This window comes from Diachasmimorpha longicaudata, chromosome 6 (genome assembly GCF_034640455.1).
Source record: "Diachasmimorpha longicaudata isolate KC_UGA_2023 chromosome 6, iyDiaLong2, whole genome shotgun sequence".
Taxonomy (NCBI): domain Eukaryota; kingdom Metazoa; phylum Arthropoda; class Insecta; order Hymenoptera; family Braconidae; genus Diachasmimorpha; species Diachasmimorpha longicaudata.
In genome coordinates this window covers 6,253,924-6,273,092 of record NC_087230.1, presented here as the reverse complement: position 1 = coordinate 6,273,092, position 19,169 = coordinate 6,253,924, and the positions used below count along the sequence as shown (strand labels likewise).

The 19,169-nt window shown below is 38.8% G+C and overlaps 1 protein-coding gene across 1 annotated transcript in view; it reads left to right on the top strand.

Annotated features, from left to right (window-relative positions):
- LOC135164113 (acetylcholinesterase-like) overlaps positions 1-19,169 on the top strand; it is a 56,586-nt gene that overhangs the window by 25,782 nt on the left and 11,635 nt on the right. The window contains exons 2-3 of the mRNA XM_064124173.1: positions 3,036-3,178; positions 10,799-10,951. Coding sequence (XP_063980243.1) covers positions 3,036-3,178; positions 10,799-10,951 — 296 coding nt within the window. The remainder of the gene's footprint in view (positions 1-3,035; positions 3,179-10,798; positions 10,952-19,169) is intronic.

Here is a 19,169-nt window from a genome sequence, read left to right as displayed (position 1 = left end):
CAATTAAATTCCCTTTCGAAGCAACAAATTCTGACGGCGCTATAAAACCACTGAAAAAAATATATATATCACTATTTTGTCACGCTCCTGCAGAAAATCCATGGGTTCAACGAGTTAAATAACATCGAAGCTCATGCAACAAAGGGAACTTCACCAATTTGAGTGCGAAAGAGCCCTCGGGGTCGATAATCCTCCTGTCAAAAAGCACAGCGCATGACGTGCTTTGTTAGTTTCTCTGGTGGCGACAAACATACAAAACTGAAAAAGAGGAATGTGTATACGTTGACGCATGCCAAGAATTTTCAAAGAGCTGATGTATGCTTGTGTATGTTTAAAAAAAAAGTACATGGTCCACGGGTTTATTCTTTCCCTTTTCACTGGCATTTTCATTTATCAGCGTTTCAACTGATGGATTCTGATTTTCTCCCGGCTGATTCATCAGAGATATGGAGTTTTGAGAATACTCAGGGGTGGAATTATTTAATGAGGTTATTCGTGCATTATGGGACAAGGTTGTCTGGTGCTCCGTCAGATTTGGGTTAAAGAGAATGATGGGTTTCATCCGGAAAAGATGGGCTTTCAGTGTAAAATAAGAGTATGTTATATCTAGAGGAATAATTATTACAGTTTTAATTTGGATCGATGGAATATTCATTTACACTGAGCAGAAGAAATATTGTTGGTAAATATTGATTCACGCGAGAGAAGTATTTATTTTTCCAAAGTTTATTCCTGTCATCGGGCCATTTCAGGGCAATGCTTATCAGGTGTCAATTATGATAATTACATTACTCTAGAGAATGATTATGTTAGTTATGAGGTTGAGTCCACTGCCTCGGTAATTATAAACATTACGAAATTAACTCTGCAGTGAAGTGGTAAAACGAGTCTAGTCAAGTTATCTCCAGCCTTATTTTCTGATCGGTATCGCAAAAATGACGGGAAATGGCGGAATTTCCATAATAATCTTTTTTGTAGAAAAAAATAAGTTCCGTACAGACAACAGTGTCTGCAGGGAAATTCTTCCATTGCTTTTCGATTATGAAATTTTTACCCAAATCGTTTGGCAAAAATTCTCTGCCCTCCATCGACATGATTTTCAGACGGATTCAACATGAATGTTCGTCTGCTGGTGAGAGTGATTTTTTCGAACAGAAGAATAATTATTGCATTCATGTTTTTTTTTACCGAGAAGGCAGGAAAATCTCCTTTAAAAAGAAGTATTTTCCATTGAATTCGTTGTCGCTAGACAATTACCATTCGCATGGTAAAATTTGTCCTGATTTTCGCGGCAATTTTTATTCAACTTTTCTCTCAGACTACTGTTGTCTGTTATCTCGGCTTTGTTGAGAAGTTGGAAAGAATGTCATTGTTGATTTTGGAGAAATAAGTTGGGGCTGAAGAATGTCGATTGCACGAGTTTAGTGGAGGAGTTGAGGGAGTTCATTGAAATTGCAACAATTCCATAATCTCTCTCTATCTATCTCAAAGAAAGATGAAAAAGTTTGTGAGCGTTCGGGTGCCTTCAGACATCCGAGTGATGTTTCTCGTGGATATTCAGTCGAAAAAAAGGAAGTTTCATGCGGAGAAATTATATATTTTTTTTATTTTCTCGATCTGGGAGAGCTCTAAGTCTGAAAATACTTTTTTTCCCTCTGGACTCTAATGAAAAGTTGAAAAGAATTCCATTGTTGATTCTGAGAAAAAAGTTGGGGCTCAGGAATGTCGATTCCACGGGTTTAACGGACGAGCTGATGGAATTCATTGGAATTGTAACAACTCCGCAATCTCTCTGCCTATCTCGGTGAGGAATGAAGAAGTCCGTGGGCGTTTGGGCGAAACTGAAGCGATCGATTACCCGTTCAGAAGCTTAATCGATATGAATCGGAAAGTTGAACTGTGGCAATCATCAGAATGTTCTGCAACTTAACTCCATTGAATTGAGGGGTGTCAGGTTATCCCATCATAAATGTCAAGTCAATCTCCTGATACCAACAAGAAAGTAATGTCACAACATTGTAAGTAAGTTCAAAGAAATGCGAGTGATCATTATTTGTCTTGTTACTTCTTCTTCTTCTCCTCTTTTCTTCAAATTTTTCATCATTTCCTGTACAAATGACAGAAATGAAAGAATGAAATTGGATGAGGCGACATTTTCGTCGACGGTAATATCTTGACGTTGTTGTTTGCAACAACGGCCACTGGAGATTCCTCTGTGAAAGAAGAGCATTCGCGACCTTTTGTTTTCTCCGTCTCACCCTTCCCTGCTCCTCTCACCCTCTCTTCGTCAACTCGTCCAACATCACTCTCGGCCTCTCGAAGGTTCAACTTTCGCGTTATACACGAGGGCGTCGGAAATTCACGCGAGAAGTGGATGGAGGAAGACAAGTAAGGGGTGATCACTCGTTGGCATTTTTACATAGAAGAAAACAGTTGGGTTGAATATTCTCAAGTATTTTTCGAGGAAAAGTCGTGGCGATTGTGTTGTTTCCATTTTACGTCGACATGACAGTGAGACATTGGAGGTAGTTGCAGTGGCAAGAGAATTTTTTTTATTTTTTCACTGCGTGCGCGAGAGGAAAAATGGGTACACCACCGGGGGTTGAGTTCTTTTGCGAGATGCAAATGCATTTTACCACGGATATTCAAAAAATACTCGGTTTTATATTGGTAATACTCAATTATCCTGTGAAGTGGTGAAACGGGATAAATTAACTCACCTCCAAACATGTCTGACTAATATCTCAACAACTACTGAACTGACGGAATTTCTGTGATGATTTCGTGGGCGGAAAAATGGAGGAATTTTCTACTTAAATTCAAAGTAGATATTTTTGTTAGGGTCAGACAAATACATCAATAGGACTTAACTCAAGTAAAAAATAGTTCACTATCTCAGAAAAGAAATTTATTTCCCCCTCTGCATCACAAAATGTCCGACCACATTAGTGAAAACACTTATTAATAGTCACCTTGATGTTTCCTGAAACTACTGAGTTAATTTTTAATTAATATTTCCCGTTCTTTTGTTCCAGGCACATATTTTATTCTTTACGACTTCATAGACTACTTCGATAAGGATCAGCCGAGTTCTCTTGAGCGGGATAAATTCCTCCAAATCATAAACACGATATTCAAAAATATGTCCGAAGTTGAGAGGGAAGCGATAGCATTCCAGGTGAGTGTCAAGATAATTTACAGGAAAAGTTTCCAATAATAAAAACTAATAAAACCCACCCCCAAGCATTCGTTGGCTTTCCATTGCTCGTAGCTCGTAAACGTTGGAGAACATAAATTCCGATGGCGAAAAGGGTGAGAGTATGGGGCGAGGGGAGGCGGGAGTGGGTTCAGCGGTGACGGGGCACAGTGTATACAATCCCACCCGACATGAGCTTGGTCACGAGAGTTGTACAAGAAACTTTTCCTTGAGTGCACCACCAACCATTGCCCCGCCACTTTACTGCGTGTTGAAAGGGAGGGTTATTTCTACCACAGGGCTAGCGTGGGCCCTTTTCGGCTAGATCCTCTTTCCTGCTAGCATTGTGGTCACATTGACATTCGAGGGTAGACCTGTACGATGTTGAAATTCGTCGGTATGACATGGTATATTCAGGAAACCCCTGAATCATGCACGACACAGAGGAGAATTCCTTAGAAAGAATTATATTTTCACAATTGTCGAAGGATTTTTTTTTATTGAGGATTCCCCAATTTGAGGGCTTGTACAGCTATGAAAAAATAAAGAGATATAAATTATCTACAATATAATAATCCCTTATAATTCCTTAATTTCTTTGTCATATTTCGTTAATTTTTTTTCCCACGTTTTAAAGTTTTGAAGAGCAATAGTTCCCCTGTTATGAAAAATTAACTATTTGTAATATATATTAAAGGCATACATCATCTTCTCCCGGAATGGACTCCTCTAAGTTACGAGATATCAGTCGTAAAAGGGGACAGTTAAGGAAATAGGCAGAAAAGATGAGGTTATTCTCCCTGACTTTATCTACATCGCTTTTTCTTATTTGGCCTAATATACCAGGATTCGCCCTATTTCGCCAGTAATTTTTTATATTTCCTCCCCTTCGTGTTCATTGAAATATATGTTGAAAATCTTCGCGTATCCCAACAATATTGAAGGTAAGAAAAATACTGCAAGGCGCAGTAAAATTTTCATAGCTGTTCTATGCCGATTAGCTAATTTTCTTATTTTCCTGCTGCCAGAGAGCTTGTAATTTATACGCATCTTTTTCCTTTACATTTTTATTTGCCATAAAATTTTTATTCCCGATACTCCTTTGCCGTGCCCAGTCCCAATCAGCGTTCTTACCCAGGTATATTCACACCAAGAACCTCTGGGAAGTCGAGGTGACAAATTTTTTATAGAAAAGAAAACGATTCTTCGTATCGAAGATACCAATAATTCATTAATTTTTAAATATTCAAATTGGGTTCACCAGCACGAAACTTCGTCAGCCATTAAATAATGACAAACCACAAAGTTGCTATATTTTTCCGAGTCAATCCAATCGATAATTCGGAGTGCAGAACGTCCGTAACGTCTGCTTGCATGATTTTCTGATGGTAATCATTAATTCACTGACATCTACCTTATTTAATTGAATCAAAAATGCTAATTACTGTAAATTTATCCGCCCTTTACAGGGCATTTCAGGGGAGAATTATCAGCAGTGCTTCTCTATGCTTTCATCCCTTAACTGCTAAAACCCAAGTCAAGACGATGACTGAAACAAAGGGTGAAAGACCTTTTGGCCCTCTGCTATTCCTCTGTCTCGCTCGTCTTCCGCCATCGTTTCATGCATTCGCCCTTTTATTTAACGTTCATCATCTACGAAGATGAAAAGAGTCCTACGCAGTTGAGAACAGCACTGGGTAATTAAAAAAAGAAGAAGGCAAATGCAATGAAACACTCGTGCATTGTTTTTTTTTTTCACATTCCACTGTTCCCTCGTTTTCTACTTTTTGGCTCTCCCTTTCAACTCGGTTTTCCACTACATCACAGCAGCGCCCTCGCACGCCTATAACTAAAAACAAAGGGCTTTGTTCCGCAGTTCAGTGGAAAAAAGGAGTAAACAACAAGCACTGAGTGAACGTTGCGTCCAATTTCTTTGGCAATCGTGTGGCTTTTTCTATTTCACTTTGGGAACAAAAAAGGGGAATGAATGGGAAAAAACCGACGGCTAGAAATGACGCGGGAAATTAGTTGTAGTCGGTACAGTGACCAGGTAATTGTTTATTGTTTGGTTTGTCATGCTGGGAGTGATTTTCAGGCTTTTGGATTGTTCCTTCTGATTATTTTCGAGTATTTTTGCTTAGCCAGACTAACTCGACCCAATTTTTTCACCGACTCGTGAGTGGCAAGACGTTTCTCGGGCTTTCAAATAAACTTCAATTCTGACAGAAGGGGTTTCGGTGGTCGGGAAACGCCTACGTTTTCACGTGAAGAATTTTTTTAACCCCGAGTGAGGAACTGTACCTATTGACGTAAATTAGGGGAGAGTGGGTCAACGAGAGAGAGGTGGTAGGCTTTAAGGATCCTTTGAAGTTGTTTTTGTTGGGAGGATTTTAGCAAATGTGATCCTTGGCACTCATTTTCTTTGATGAATTAATTTTTTTAAAGCCTTCCTTTATGGATTTTTGTGCAGGAAGAGTAGGAAAAGAGAAATCCCGGGTAATTGCTGGGTTTGCTGGGTAAACACCGCACATTGGACGCTCAAGGGGGTTTACAATTAATTAATTTGGCCATTTTTAAGGCACACAGGAAGGAAGAGCTTCCAGAAAAAATACGGTGCCGTAGGAATACGCAAATTTATCGCATCAAATTTTCTTTTCGTATATTTAAAAGTAGTAATCAATTTCGAGGGATTTTTACTGCTTTTATTCTCATGACTCATAACAATTAAAAATTAATTGAGTATTGTTTATGCTCATTTGAACTTCTATAGCTGAAATCTTGAATAATTTTGGTGATCAGATCTCTCAAATTTAGAACAAAATTTCATAATATGATAATAGCACATTGTTACCACCGACTCTGTTAGCATAGTTAAGTGGAAATTTTATTGCATACTCCGAGAACTTTCCTTGGATTTACTGCGAAAAATTCCTGCCATCTTCAGGTTAATTTCCATCTCTGGGACGTGAATTTTCTGAATTTCCATGAACCCGTTTTATCGTGCTCCAGAGCACGATATTCTTTTTTCGCGTAGAACATTTGAAATTCTGGAGTATAACAGAAGAAAATCTGAACATACGCTTGAGCATATCCATGGTTATGAATTTTTATTTGAATTTTCCGTGTCAAATCCTCACCCTTCCTGCGATATTTACATGCGAAAAAATTGAAGCGTTCGGTGCGGAGAGCAAAAATTCAGTAGAAATTACCGTTCGTTTGGTAATCGCGCTGTGTTGAACGACACAATTACCGAACGATACGGTAAGTTCTACTGAATATTTCCCTCCACACAATAATATTTTTTTCCAATTTAATAAAGTATTTCTCGGGGTGCACTCCAGGGGCTGGATCATTGTTGCACTTAAAAAATTCGCCGGTCATTCAAGTTAATTTGAAAAGTGGAGAGAATATCCATGGAAATATAGATAATTAATTTTGCACGTAATGAATTCACCTCACATAATTGAGATAAAATACTTCATTTTCATTACTCCCGTATCATAAATTTTTATACCTTCGTCAAAGAGCCGCTGAGGCATTCCCGAGGCAGTGGTGGTTTTGCCTTTGTTATTGGATATAAGCTCAACAACAGAAGCAAGTAGTACTCGTGTGTGTCCTATTTTGTTACTAACGGTAGAACTCCCTAGGGCATAACAATTCTCGTCTTTGTTCCAAGAAAGCATTGAAACATTTTCTGGGAATATGACTAATTGCATGTGGCCAGCGTGTGGAATATTCATCGGTGTAAACGAGGGCCTTCCACAGGAGTTGGTCAGTTGTTTTGTCATCAACATTGTGGACAAAGCTCATTACTATGAACCTGGACAATTGGTATGCTCGTTAGATTGTCGAATGAACTTGATACCCTGAATTCATGGTAGCATTCCCCAATTTAATGCTTGAAAGAATTTCCCACCCCCATCCACTGGATCGAATGAATTTCCACCTGTGAATCAACTTATTTCATTATCTCCATATCGGAAATATTCAACTTCAATTGGTTCGCCATTACCGACACTTATGCCACGGATTCGAGTGCCGAGCTTTACGATTCCAATCGCTTCTCGTGAAATTGGAGAATCAGTCGAGTGTATTCGCGAAACTCATTGCGTTTTTTTTAGTACCACTGGAGGCAATGGCAGCAAGTGAACCTATGCAGAAGTTTTCAGGACGGAAATTTTCATATCTCGAGTCACTGTTGAGAACTAATCAAATTGAGTTATTATAAGTCAAGGGGAGTGGAATATTGGGAAAAGCCTTCGCTAATAATGTCACCTTGTAGCAGGAATCACTGGGGAAGAGAAATAAATACGAAGTTGGATTGAGTAGAGGTCGAGTCACTTCGCAGGAGTAGGAAAGAGTTTATGAGAAGTGAGTGAACGCTTCAAGTGGAATTTTTATAATTCGAAAAGTCAATAAAAAAACTTCTTTAATTTTTATTCTCATCACGCTGTACGAGAATATACTCTTTTGATTGTGAGCTTGATTTTTAGCAGCTTTAGAACTTTTATAAATGAAGAAATAATAAATTCCGCGATTCTAATGTTTTGTTCTTCCTACGAAACATATTTCTATTAAATTCATTATTAACATTTTCATAAAAGTCGAATTTTTCGTCTCCAGTGTATTGAGAAAAGTATTAAATTACATTGTCTCCTAGTATACATTGAATGAAGACTTCTTCATCCAGAATATTATCTACATGCTCAAGTCTCATTACATTTGGATCTCCTTGACATAAAGATAAAAGTCACGAAAAGAATAATGCAGGATTTTACCAGCAGTACATGGGTCCTTATTTGTGGAGAGAAGCATATGGAGAATAAGACGATTTCCATAAAACTATTCCACGTATTTCCCTCCCCCCTTTCCACCCCGACCTTCCCCCGATATATGCAATATTCTCAGCGGTCTCTTCGCATCCTTCTTTGGTCACACGTCGCCAGAGGTATTCCATACTCATGAACTTACCCTGGGTAATATCCATTTTCTTTCTTCTCTCGTGTCTTATCGCTAGTCTTCTCCTTTCCCTCCGCTGCACTAGGGAAATATGTGCATAAAAATGAGTTCAGTAATGAAGGACAAATATATCTTTCCCCCTACGAAAATAAACGGAATTAGTAAGTCATGTATCTGTGAGTGTTATACAAATTTCTAATTAAGAACTCTACCTCAAGGTCTTTCACAATTTAAAATCACATTTGCATAGAATTATTTTCGTTAATACTTGGATATCCTCGAGGGTTAGACATTAAATTTTCATCGAAAAATGGTTAAACGAAGGACACTTTTATTATGTCCTCTATCAGAGTCTGGGGATATACGAACAATGGCAGATATACAATGCAAAAAAATTGCCAACGTGGATTAGTAAAGCTAAATGGGGCTTTTATGATTCACTGATTCGATATACACGCAGCCACATCTCTCAATTTTTCTCCCACCTGCTCACTAATTAATAAACCCGAAAACAAAATCGATGAATTGTGCATGACGGTGGTGCCAGTGAGAGAACAGTGGAGTGGACTGAATTATGAAGGAATAAATTGTTGGATATTCCTAGGGATTTCGAGCAGCGAGAGCCAGCAGCTAAATAACAGACAAACCCACCCAAGACCTGTCTTGCCCTCCTCGAGGGATTAAAGAATACCTCCCCTTCTATTTTTACACCAGCCCCACGGCTTTTTTCTTCAGTGAGTACATTTTTTTCCCGGAATCCTCTGTTGCCTGGTCTTTTTTTTTATGTGTTTTATTGTTCTTTTGGGCTCTCATTGGGAATCCTCACTTTGTACATTTTTTCTACTTTCCTAGAGAGCGAGGATCACGAGGAAAAGTTAATGAGTAATTGAGGGAATGTGAATAATTAAGCTTTCCCGGAAGCGATACATAAATCCCGAAGCTGGATTTTTTTTTGATTCTGTATTATTGACAGAAACGTCACATTCATTGCAAAAAATAGAGATTAACGTAGAATGAATGCAGATAAAGTGCGCTTCATTGTGGGTGGGGTAATAAACTGTTTTAATGGCCCCAGAGAGCGGAAGAGTTGTACAGACGAAAAAATTGTGTGAATTAACAGTTTTGTTAATGAGGTCATATTTTGAAATTTCCTCGCCGAATTTCCCTAAGAATTCAGGTAAATAGACTGGAATTTTCGTTTTTTTGTAGCTCCAAGATTCTGAAAGGAAATCAAATTCAGTACAATTCTGATAAACGTACTAAATAGTACATTAAAAATTTCTCTGGCTTCAGGCGATAGAAAATAGTGGGGTTAAAATACCCATTTCTAATTCTAACGAGCCCATCCCAATTTTTTCGTGATTCACGATTGTGAAACTCAGTGAGTGCGAAGTGATAAAATTTATTGACATTTATCGCGGCGAATCAACTTCAAAATTCATGTTTATGATGACAAATTTCCAGGGGTAGTGTCGCTTATTTGTCGGAACACATTATAAATATTCACTACTTTCTGAGAAAATATATGACCCGAGTTCCCTGATAAAAATTATGGATCAATAGCGCTATGGTTATTTATGAGGATTATTTTGGTTAGTAGCGGAGCCGTAAAACCATTCACGTCGACTTTCACTATTGACCAGTTTTCAGTGAATATTTTAAAATCCCTGGCTAATGGCTCCACGTTTGTCACCACCGTTGAGTGTCAAGCTAAATTGTGGGGTAGCTTAGGGGAAGTGAGGCCGTAAGGTGGATTATTTAAACCCGCGCATTATTTATGTCATTTGAAGCATAACCCACGTGTTTAGAAATCAAATGAATAACAATAGTTTCAGAATGGCGAGGAGAAATGACAGGTGGCAGTTTTAAAAAAAAAATCTTATTGATTTTTCACAATCAGAATGAATGGAATGAAGTTCATAACGTGAATGATTGAAGTCGTTCAAACGATGTTCAAACGATTGAGAGTTTACTATGTGTCTTAATCTAAAAAATCAAGAATCTTTAGAAAATATCCCCCTAGGATAACCCTGATGGTGAATAATGTTCCCAAACTCCACAATGTTCCTGTTATCCGGAGATCCAGCATTGAACAACGTATTTGCTGGGTTCATCCACGTCCGGTTTATGTTATTACGGAAGGCTTATCCGCTTGTGCGTTCTCAGTTATGGGAATTGGCTGGGGAGGAGCTCATCTCTGTGTCAACACACGTTAGATCCCTCTGTGGTCCATCCCCTCTTCCTCATCGGCATCCATCGGTCCCCTTAATGTACAGATCCCCATCGTGAGAGTCTAATCAACGAGCTGTAAACACATCAAACCGATTCACCAGTGTATCGCAATGATGTAGGAGAGAGAATCGTAAACAGCAATCTGTCCGCTAAATTTCGGTGCCAGGTGAGCTTTGGATTGAGTTGCATTCCGCCAATGTCTCAGTGCTGGGGATGTGCGGGAAAATCCGCGTGGATCATTCAGAAATTGGGGATGTGGGTTGGGCAAGGGAGAATCGAATATCGAGGGTAGAGAAAGGTGACGAACTGCTGTGGCTGTTCACACGAATGTCGAGGTGCTAGGGGATAGGGTGTTTAGTGATCAGACACGATATCCCAGCGATACCAATCTTGTTTTTATTTGGATTTCAGTATACCGATTGGGAGCAGCCCAAGGATGGCTTTCGATATCAGAAGGCAGTCGCTGATGCCGTTGGTGATTACTTCTTCATTTGTCCGTCCACTCATTTCGCTCAACTGTTTGCTGACAGGGGGATGAAGGTGTATTACTATTTCTTCACTCATGTAAGTACATTGTGGCTTTCTATTCTAGAACAATTCCATTTCTTTTCTTAAGGAACAGTGAAAATTGGTTACGGGTATGGTACCACTGCACACCGAGGTGAAAATATATTTTGGCGAACTATTGTGGATTAGTACCAGAGGGAGAGGGAATTTTCTGGTGATATAAAATTGAAAATTCAAGTGAATTTTGGTACTACAGTCGTTCTGGCATTGGAGCACAATTTTTTTTTGTCTTAGATTGTATTCAACATCTGTTTGCTGAAGATTGGGATAAAATTTTTGAACGATAGAGGGCTTTTTAGCTCGTGAAGCAGAAACTTCTAGAATTGCAAGAAAATCGAATCTCAAATGTCTACCTGACATGCTAGTGTATAAATATCTTATCAAACAAGTCTCCGTGTATTGACAATACTAAAGTCATCATGTTTCACAGTTTCCCCTTATCTTTCCTCATTCCTTGCGTCATCATCCCCCTTCCTTGCAATATTTGCGCCCCCCTCCTCCCCCCAAAGTCTGATGAACAAGAGATAAGTCGTAAAACTTGGCGGCTCCTCCTCGCCGCCATCTCCTCATTTTATCACCATAAGCACAAAAGCATTTGTGTGTTATACGAAGGTCGCTAGTTAGAAATAGTTTCACATTTTATGGGCTTCAGAATTTCATAAATATCGCAGTGACATTGAATTTTCATGCGGAACGAGAATTTCCGCTTGCCCGATTAAAGACGGAAATACAATTAAGGAAAGTTTGTCGACGGATTCGCGGACGGAAGGGAAATGTAGTCGAGATTTTTACATTTACATGGAATACATATTTCAAAAGTTGTCGTGAACCTTGGATCATAATAATTCACCGGTTTTCGCCGTTTTTCCGCGTTCTCATACGGTTGTGTTCGGCTTTATCATTTTTCTGGAGCCTTTTTTATTACGATCTGTTGTGCCGCTGTCAGAAATGAAATTCACGACTGCTATGAATAAACAAAAATCGGAGAGGAACCGGGACCTCGCCACATTATCATCAGTATAAAGCATCATTAGGAGGTGAAAATCTATTGTGCGTGGAATTTTAACGGAGTTGGAGGTCATTAAAAACCAAAGAACGGAAAAAACTATCTCTGGAATAAATTCTGTCCGGGGAAAAACATGAAAATACCTCTGGAGATGAACAAGTGCAGAAAGAAAGTTTCGCGGAGAACCTCACTATTGATCGTTACTCATTACCGAGATGATCAGATAATTACTCAGATGTGCGGTATACGTTAATTATAATTTTAATCAAGACTTTATCTGGATAAAAAGTTATTCTAGATGAGCGTTACAGATTTTTTTGGAAAAAAATTGCCAACGAAAAACCTTTTATGGTAATTTTTTGAAACTTCACTCGTTATAGAGATTGTTATATCTGAATTTTTAATATTGGAGTACAGGTACAATACTTCAATTAAGGGAATAATTGACCAAATTACAGGAATGAGGATTTAATTCAGTGGATGAATCGGGAAGAATAATGAGATCTCATTACCACTGGCAAAACTCTATCAATTATAATCTGAAAATACGATTTCCAACAGCATGATTTGTTTGTTTATTTGTTACTTTTCAATATCAACGCTGATGATGATGATTTACCCCTCAGAATCCAATGAAATGCCATTAACGACGTGTCCACCACCTTTTTTCGACGAAAGAAAATTTTTACCGGAAGCTATCTGATGCTAATTTTTCCACCCTCTCTTTTCACGGAGTAATATCTCCGGAGCTAACACTATTATTATAAATAGTATAATTTAATTGGAGCAATTTAGATGGCTTAACTTGATGGATGACTCTCCCAAAAAAACATAAATCTTATTAGCAGCAACGGGACTCGATCCATTATCGCCTGAAAATGCGATTTAGAATCAAATGATCCGCCTGTCCATTTTTCACCTTTCGATATCCCGGCTGACGTTGCACCCCAGAGTCCAATAAAACATAAGTAACGACACATCTTCCGGGTATCGAGAGACGTGAAAGATATATGGAAACCCCCGTTCGCTTGGACAGCATGAAATTCACCCGTCCGAGTGATTCTCCCCTGTTCATATTCTACACTTCACCATATTCCACTGCTTTTTTGTCGACATCTGTTTTCCATCCACATCAGCCATTCTTATTCCGTCACTACCTTCACCGCTCCGACACAAGATATTTGAAGGATATCGAGGTCCTTGGGGCTGTATGATACTACTATCATGACCCAGTGCATCCGTGTTACCCTTTTCTTCGGCATAAATCCCCTTCACGTGACAGACAGAACATAAAATATGGAGTAGCTCGGATGAACCAGGACTTATGAAGAAAGTCATCACGAATTCAATGTTTTGGTTATAAAAACGAACTCGCATGATATGTCTTTCAATAATAATAAAACAGGCTGTCAGGAGGGACAATGTTCTTTCCTCAACGATATTATTTTTCATTTAAGGAGTTATTGGCAATATCTCCCAACTTTTTATGTTTTCCACGATTTCTGGAGAAATGGCAAAATCCCACAACATTTTATAGCTTGTACATTTTCAATAAAATTTTGAATTCTGAAATATTCAATAAAAAGCACAGAAACGCATTTTCTCCGCTTTTAGGTAAATTTAGACAATAGCACAGACCGTCCAATAACTTCGTGCGTTTTCCACCATTGAAGATAGAAAGATCCCCTCAGTCACAAGCAGAAACGGAAGTATTAACTCCTGAATATGCCAAATTATCCCCTCAATTACCTCTTTGTCAGCTTTTCCGTTTTCCGATTAAAAGATAACCATGAAAGAAGATGAGTGCACTGAGTAATCTCTCGTTCTCCGTCGGTGAATGCCACCAACAGTTTCCCCTGTCAACTGAAAGCGAGTGAAACTTTCCTCAAAGAGCTATGAGAAGGAAAAAGTAAAAAAAAAAATTCCCCAATCCCCCCATTTCCTCAAAAGAAGTGAATGTGCGTGGAATAAAAGCAACGAGTCGAACAGTAACTAGAAAAAGTAGTCAAGAATAAATTACGTTTCAACTTATACCGTTGAAAAATCTTTTTCCCAGACGCTTGACTGCACGGTTAGGTCGAAAGGTCGTCAAGATCCAAACACCCCGGCATCCCAACGGCGGTTGGAGTATCGCATAACGTATTTCTATCTCGCCACTGAAAAAAAAGAACGAAAAAAAACGAGAGGGAAAAGTGGAAAGAGCTAAGAAAAAAGGCGCTCGAAGAAACTTGGAACGATGTATACTGGGGCCAGGGGCAGTATATGAAAGTCGCTTACCCCCCCGGTGAAATTGAAATTCCAGTAAAAGTTCTTCCGGTGCACGGGCTGCTCGAGGAGAAAACCTTCGGGGATGAGGGCAGGAGTTGAATCGTTTGGAGGCATGGATGAGTAAGAAGAAAATGTCGATTTTATTTGGAAGAGTGTCAGGCGCAGGTTCGTTTTGTCGACTAGGGATGAAAGGGGGGTGAAATAAAGAATATGTATCTGGAGGAACAGCTGAAGTTATTGGGGGGATCCCCTAGCCATAAGGCACCGACATGTTTTATACACGTGCACTTCCAGGAAAATGTTCCTTCTCGTTGTAACTTGTGCCTTATATTGTTGTCTATGAAGGACAGGATTTTTCTAGGAAAAAGCATATGAAAAGAACAGGAAGTAGTCCTCGACGATGATGAGCAATCTCAAGGGAAAAGAGGGAATGCTTTTTTTAATTTGTGAAGGAAGTGGAGATTGTTTAGGTTGAGGAAGAAAATTATCACAGGGAACGTCAGGGGAAACCAAAATTATTTCAGGACATGGATAAGTGAGGAGAGGGTGTCGCTGTTACTGAGGGCGGTGCGGAGAACAGAGTCTTTTTCCGAACTCGGGGCTGGAGAAGAGAATGAAATAAAGAATATGTAGCGTGAGGAACATTTGAAGTTATTGGGGAGATCTTCTAGCCATACGTCAGAGATATGTTTCATACACGTGCACTTTTCCAGGGGAATATTCCCTCTTGCTGTAGCTCATGTTTCATATTTTTTTACAATTTTTTTTCATCTCCCACATTGCAGTACATTCAGCATTTACATTCTGCAGGTGAATAAAAAATAGGAAAGAAAGTGGCGTTCAGTTGGAGAGCGTCAGATATAGATCTGCTGTGGGTGGGATATGAACGTTTCAAAGAAATGCAGTCCTTTGGTTTTTATTCGGGGAGATGGACTGGTTTTATGATCGTGATTTAATCAGGAGAAGTTTTATTTGGTTTTGCATGGTTAAAATAAAAATGGAAATTTCATGGGGATTTTAATAGGCGTTCCTCGGGGAATAACGTTGACCGTCATGGGGGGATGAAATCATGAAATTTCAAATTTCGCGAAAAATTCGGTGCCGGAGTTCATTAAATTTTCAACCCTTTAACAACTGGAAAACGCTTGCAATTGATTTTGGCGATTGCTGTTAATTTTTGTTGGGCGATTCCACTCAAATTCACATGATTCAAACGAGAGTTTGATGTAATTGTACCGCAAGTTATAATTCTCATGAATTTTCCTGTCTTCTTGAATTTTTAATGACCTCAAATATGCAAAATACTTCCAAAAACTGCACCGGAAGCGTCACTCAAAAATTTTACTCCTGCAAAGTAATTATTCCATCTTTTTCATGATATTCTTTTTGAATTTCTTTCCTCCCCAAGAGCTCGAATGATTTAGGGTTAAAAAAAGATTCCTCAAAGCCAAGATATTTTCTTCCCTGCACTTCGTCAGCCGGAGGCAATAAAAAATTGACAAAATGTACATTGGTGAACTATGTCCACAACTGGGTCCATTTAGTCGAAGGTATGTCTACTATTGAACGTGGAAAGGTCAACTCTGCCGTTGCCTGTGGTCCAGAATTCCAAAATTGTCGTGTAGGAAGTACATGTGGGCAGTATATCCCCGCGTGGGACGATCATGAAGACCCTGAACACTCAATCACAAATTCCCATAACACGTTTTTTTTCGCAAATGTCATTCGGGAGGAAACAGATGCATAAACTTTTCAAATAACTCTTTCCACTTCCTCGATGGTTCTTCAACCACTCCAAGGACTATTGAAATAAAATCAACTTCAATGGGAGGGAAGTATTAAAATATGAGTCGATCACGTATAGCTGCATTCGCCGGGCTATATTTATATAATCGATTACGTATAATTGGTCACCCACGTAATGCAGTGAATATTTTTATGGATATTTTTACGATAAATGTTGATAAATAAATTGTGGATAAATGAATGTTAGTGAAATTGTGACGCAATAACGGGCCACATAAAGGGGACACGATATTTAATTCACAAACAACTGGGTGAAACTGTAATTGATACGTGGCACGATGACATATATCGTGTGAGGCATCCAATGAATTAACTATTGGGTGTCTGGTAGGAAATTGAATTTCAGCCGGCGACACATCTGATTGAAGGGAAGTGTGTCTAACCGAACTCAACGGTAATCCAGTGGTTTTTTTTGCACTTGTTTGATATTTATTGGATAGGGAGTTAATATCTCACCATCTTGCTGAGGTCATCATGAATCGTTTATCAGATGTACAAACCTCGTTATTTCCGGGTAATAATGTACCTGAGAACAGTTTCATTGGAAATTTAATACTTTATTTGGAGTTCTCGGAGGAGAGAAAGTTGTGATTTTTATGGAAAAAGTTTTCAAATTCGTTTTTCATTATTTCAGTGTCTGGCAGGAAAGTTTGGAAATTATCTTGATATGACTCATTACATTAATAAAACCCTGAGGGTTCAAGGGTGAGAACCTCAAGTTCATTCCTTACGATTTAAAAATGTTTAATAAAATACCCCACTTCTAAAATAACGTTTTACCGTTAAAAAATAGGGAAACCGGATGGCTAAGCTCGATCGAGCCGTCAGACGGCAGATCGACGATAGATAGAAGTAACCGGATCGTTTCTCTTCCGGAGAAAGCGTATACACCACCTCAGTCCAGTGTTTCTACCGTATCGGGGGTAATATAAAGTGTACCACGTTGGCAAACATAATTCATCCACGCGTGTAAACTCACTGGTTCGTAGGGACGTGTAAGCTTGGCTTGTCCAACACACTGTAGCACTGTAACACGTCACCGACAAAGCCACATACACAGGAGCCACTTGAAATCTCCCTCATTCCCTTCCCTATCCCACATTCCCATCTGGAGCGGCCACTGCGTATGAACTGTGTTGCAGCCAATGACGTGCATCAGGAGGCTTGCAGAATAAGCTGTATGCCTCTAAACGTAAATGCATCCAGCATGAATCGTAAATTCATTGGCTATCTCAAACGTGCCTACTACCGTGACCATGTCAGGAATATTGTATTTCTTGCTGCAATTGGTTGGGCATATTAAATTTAATGGAAAGGACTCAATATAGTTTGAATATTGCCCTTGGATAACGATTTTTCTTTGGTCTCTATGATCACTTTTAGTCTGATGACGCACGTCGTAGAGAGCGAACATTTCCTCCTTACGCCATTTTTAATTATGTAAAAATTAACGGATTTAATCTGCTGGAACTGAATTATTTCTCTGCCCTCATAATCCATTAGATAGTTTGCGACGAGAAGCTGAGTTCCCAGATGACTGTTTTTGCAAAATTTTATTTTTGTTCAATGGTACATCATGGTAAAGTCTCAATAAAATATCAATAAATTTCCCTACCTCGAATATGTGTCTACATATTATTATAGTAAATTTTAATGTATTATTTTCCATTGCAACCAATACTTAATGTGGAAAATAGGTCACCTCTCGAAATGATTTCTAATAAATTGTCCACATGGTGTCTCTAAATCAGACGATAAATTTAATTAGTGAAATTAAAAAGTTTCCTGCATCTAGTTTCGTTAATGTTACGTTAATTACCGGTCTCGTTTGGTTGAAACTCAGTTGCTGGCTTAGCGGTTACATTTGAGAATTCATCCGAATCGCCAAGCTTTCGGGTATTATTAAGAGTGAGTGTGTGGGTTAGAAAAGCCTACGATATACGTGTAGGTGTAGAGGATAAATACATGAGGCCCACACCGAGGTAACGACTTTGATAGGGATGACTTTAATTATTTTCTCCCTCGAATTCGTGCGCCCGTATCGATCCCAGCGTTATTTTCAACAGTTTACGTATGCACTCGTTACGACTCAATCGTTGAAAATGAAATGAATTCGCCAACAAATTTGAACCCTTAAATCAGGGAGAATTGGAGCTTTTTCCCTCATTATCTGAACTTTGAATTGAAATTCTCACAGTCAAGAGCTCTTCTCATTTTTATTTCTCGGAATTTTAACCTTTTTTCTGGTGGATTTTGTGAATGGGATGGGGGTTAATCCGAGGAATATTATAATAGGAAATTTCTGGACCTTCACCCATTCGCCTCTCCCTATTTCCTCTCCAACCTCGGGACTGAAATCGACTTGCCCTCGTGCTTTTACCTCTTACTCTGTGGCGCACTCAAGTTTCCGAGCCGTTAAAGTACGAGAAAGCCCTAGAAGTTGAGTACAGCATTGATGGAGAATGGGGCTAGGAGGAGAGTCAGGACTTTGGTACGGTGGATCTTTCGAGACCCCTGGTACACTCACCCTCCAACAATATCCCCAGACATTTTTACGAGCATGGATTATTACCGTTTCATCTTCTCTCAAGGTTTATTGCTTAGATTTTACCGCAACCATAATCGTTGATAATTATCTGTACAATTTCGATTTTATGGATGTACTTGAGGCCTCGTAAATGTCGGTATCTTCATAGGGAACTGATTTTTTAAGACTATTGGAATTGGAGAAATGTTGAAGAATTTATTTGAGATTTTTATCTCATTTTTATCTTTTCTTTCTTATGGTCGAGTATCCTTTTCATTTTCTTTTTCTTTTAATATGCTTCCCTTACCTCACAATGAAAATTTAACTTCGGCATTAAAAGTTCTTTTAATTTTACGACCAATGGGAGACTTTTTATAACGTGGAATTAATTAAGTGATATGTTCACCATAATTTCTGAAAGTGTCAGTTAATGCTCTTATGGGCTTATCTGAAAATTCATGAAAACTGTTAATTTCAGGGGGTTTATCATCCCGGACAATTTGAATAACACGATTTTATAATCAATTTCTACCGAATAATAAAGAGACCAGATTGTCCATGAGGTTCCATTTGCTGATAAACGTTTTTTTTGTTTGATTAGATGAAAC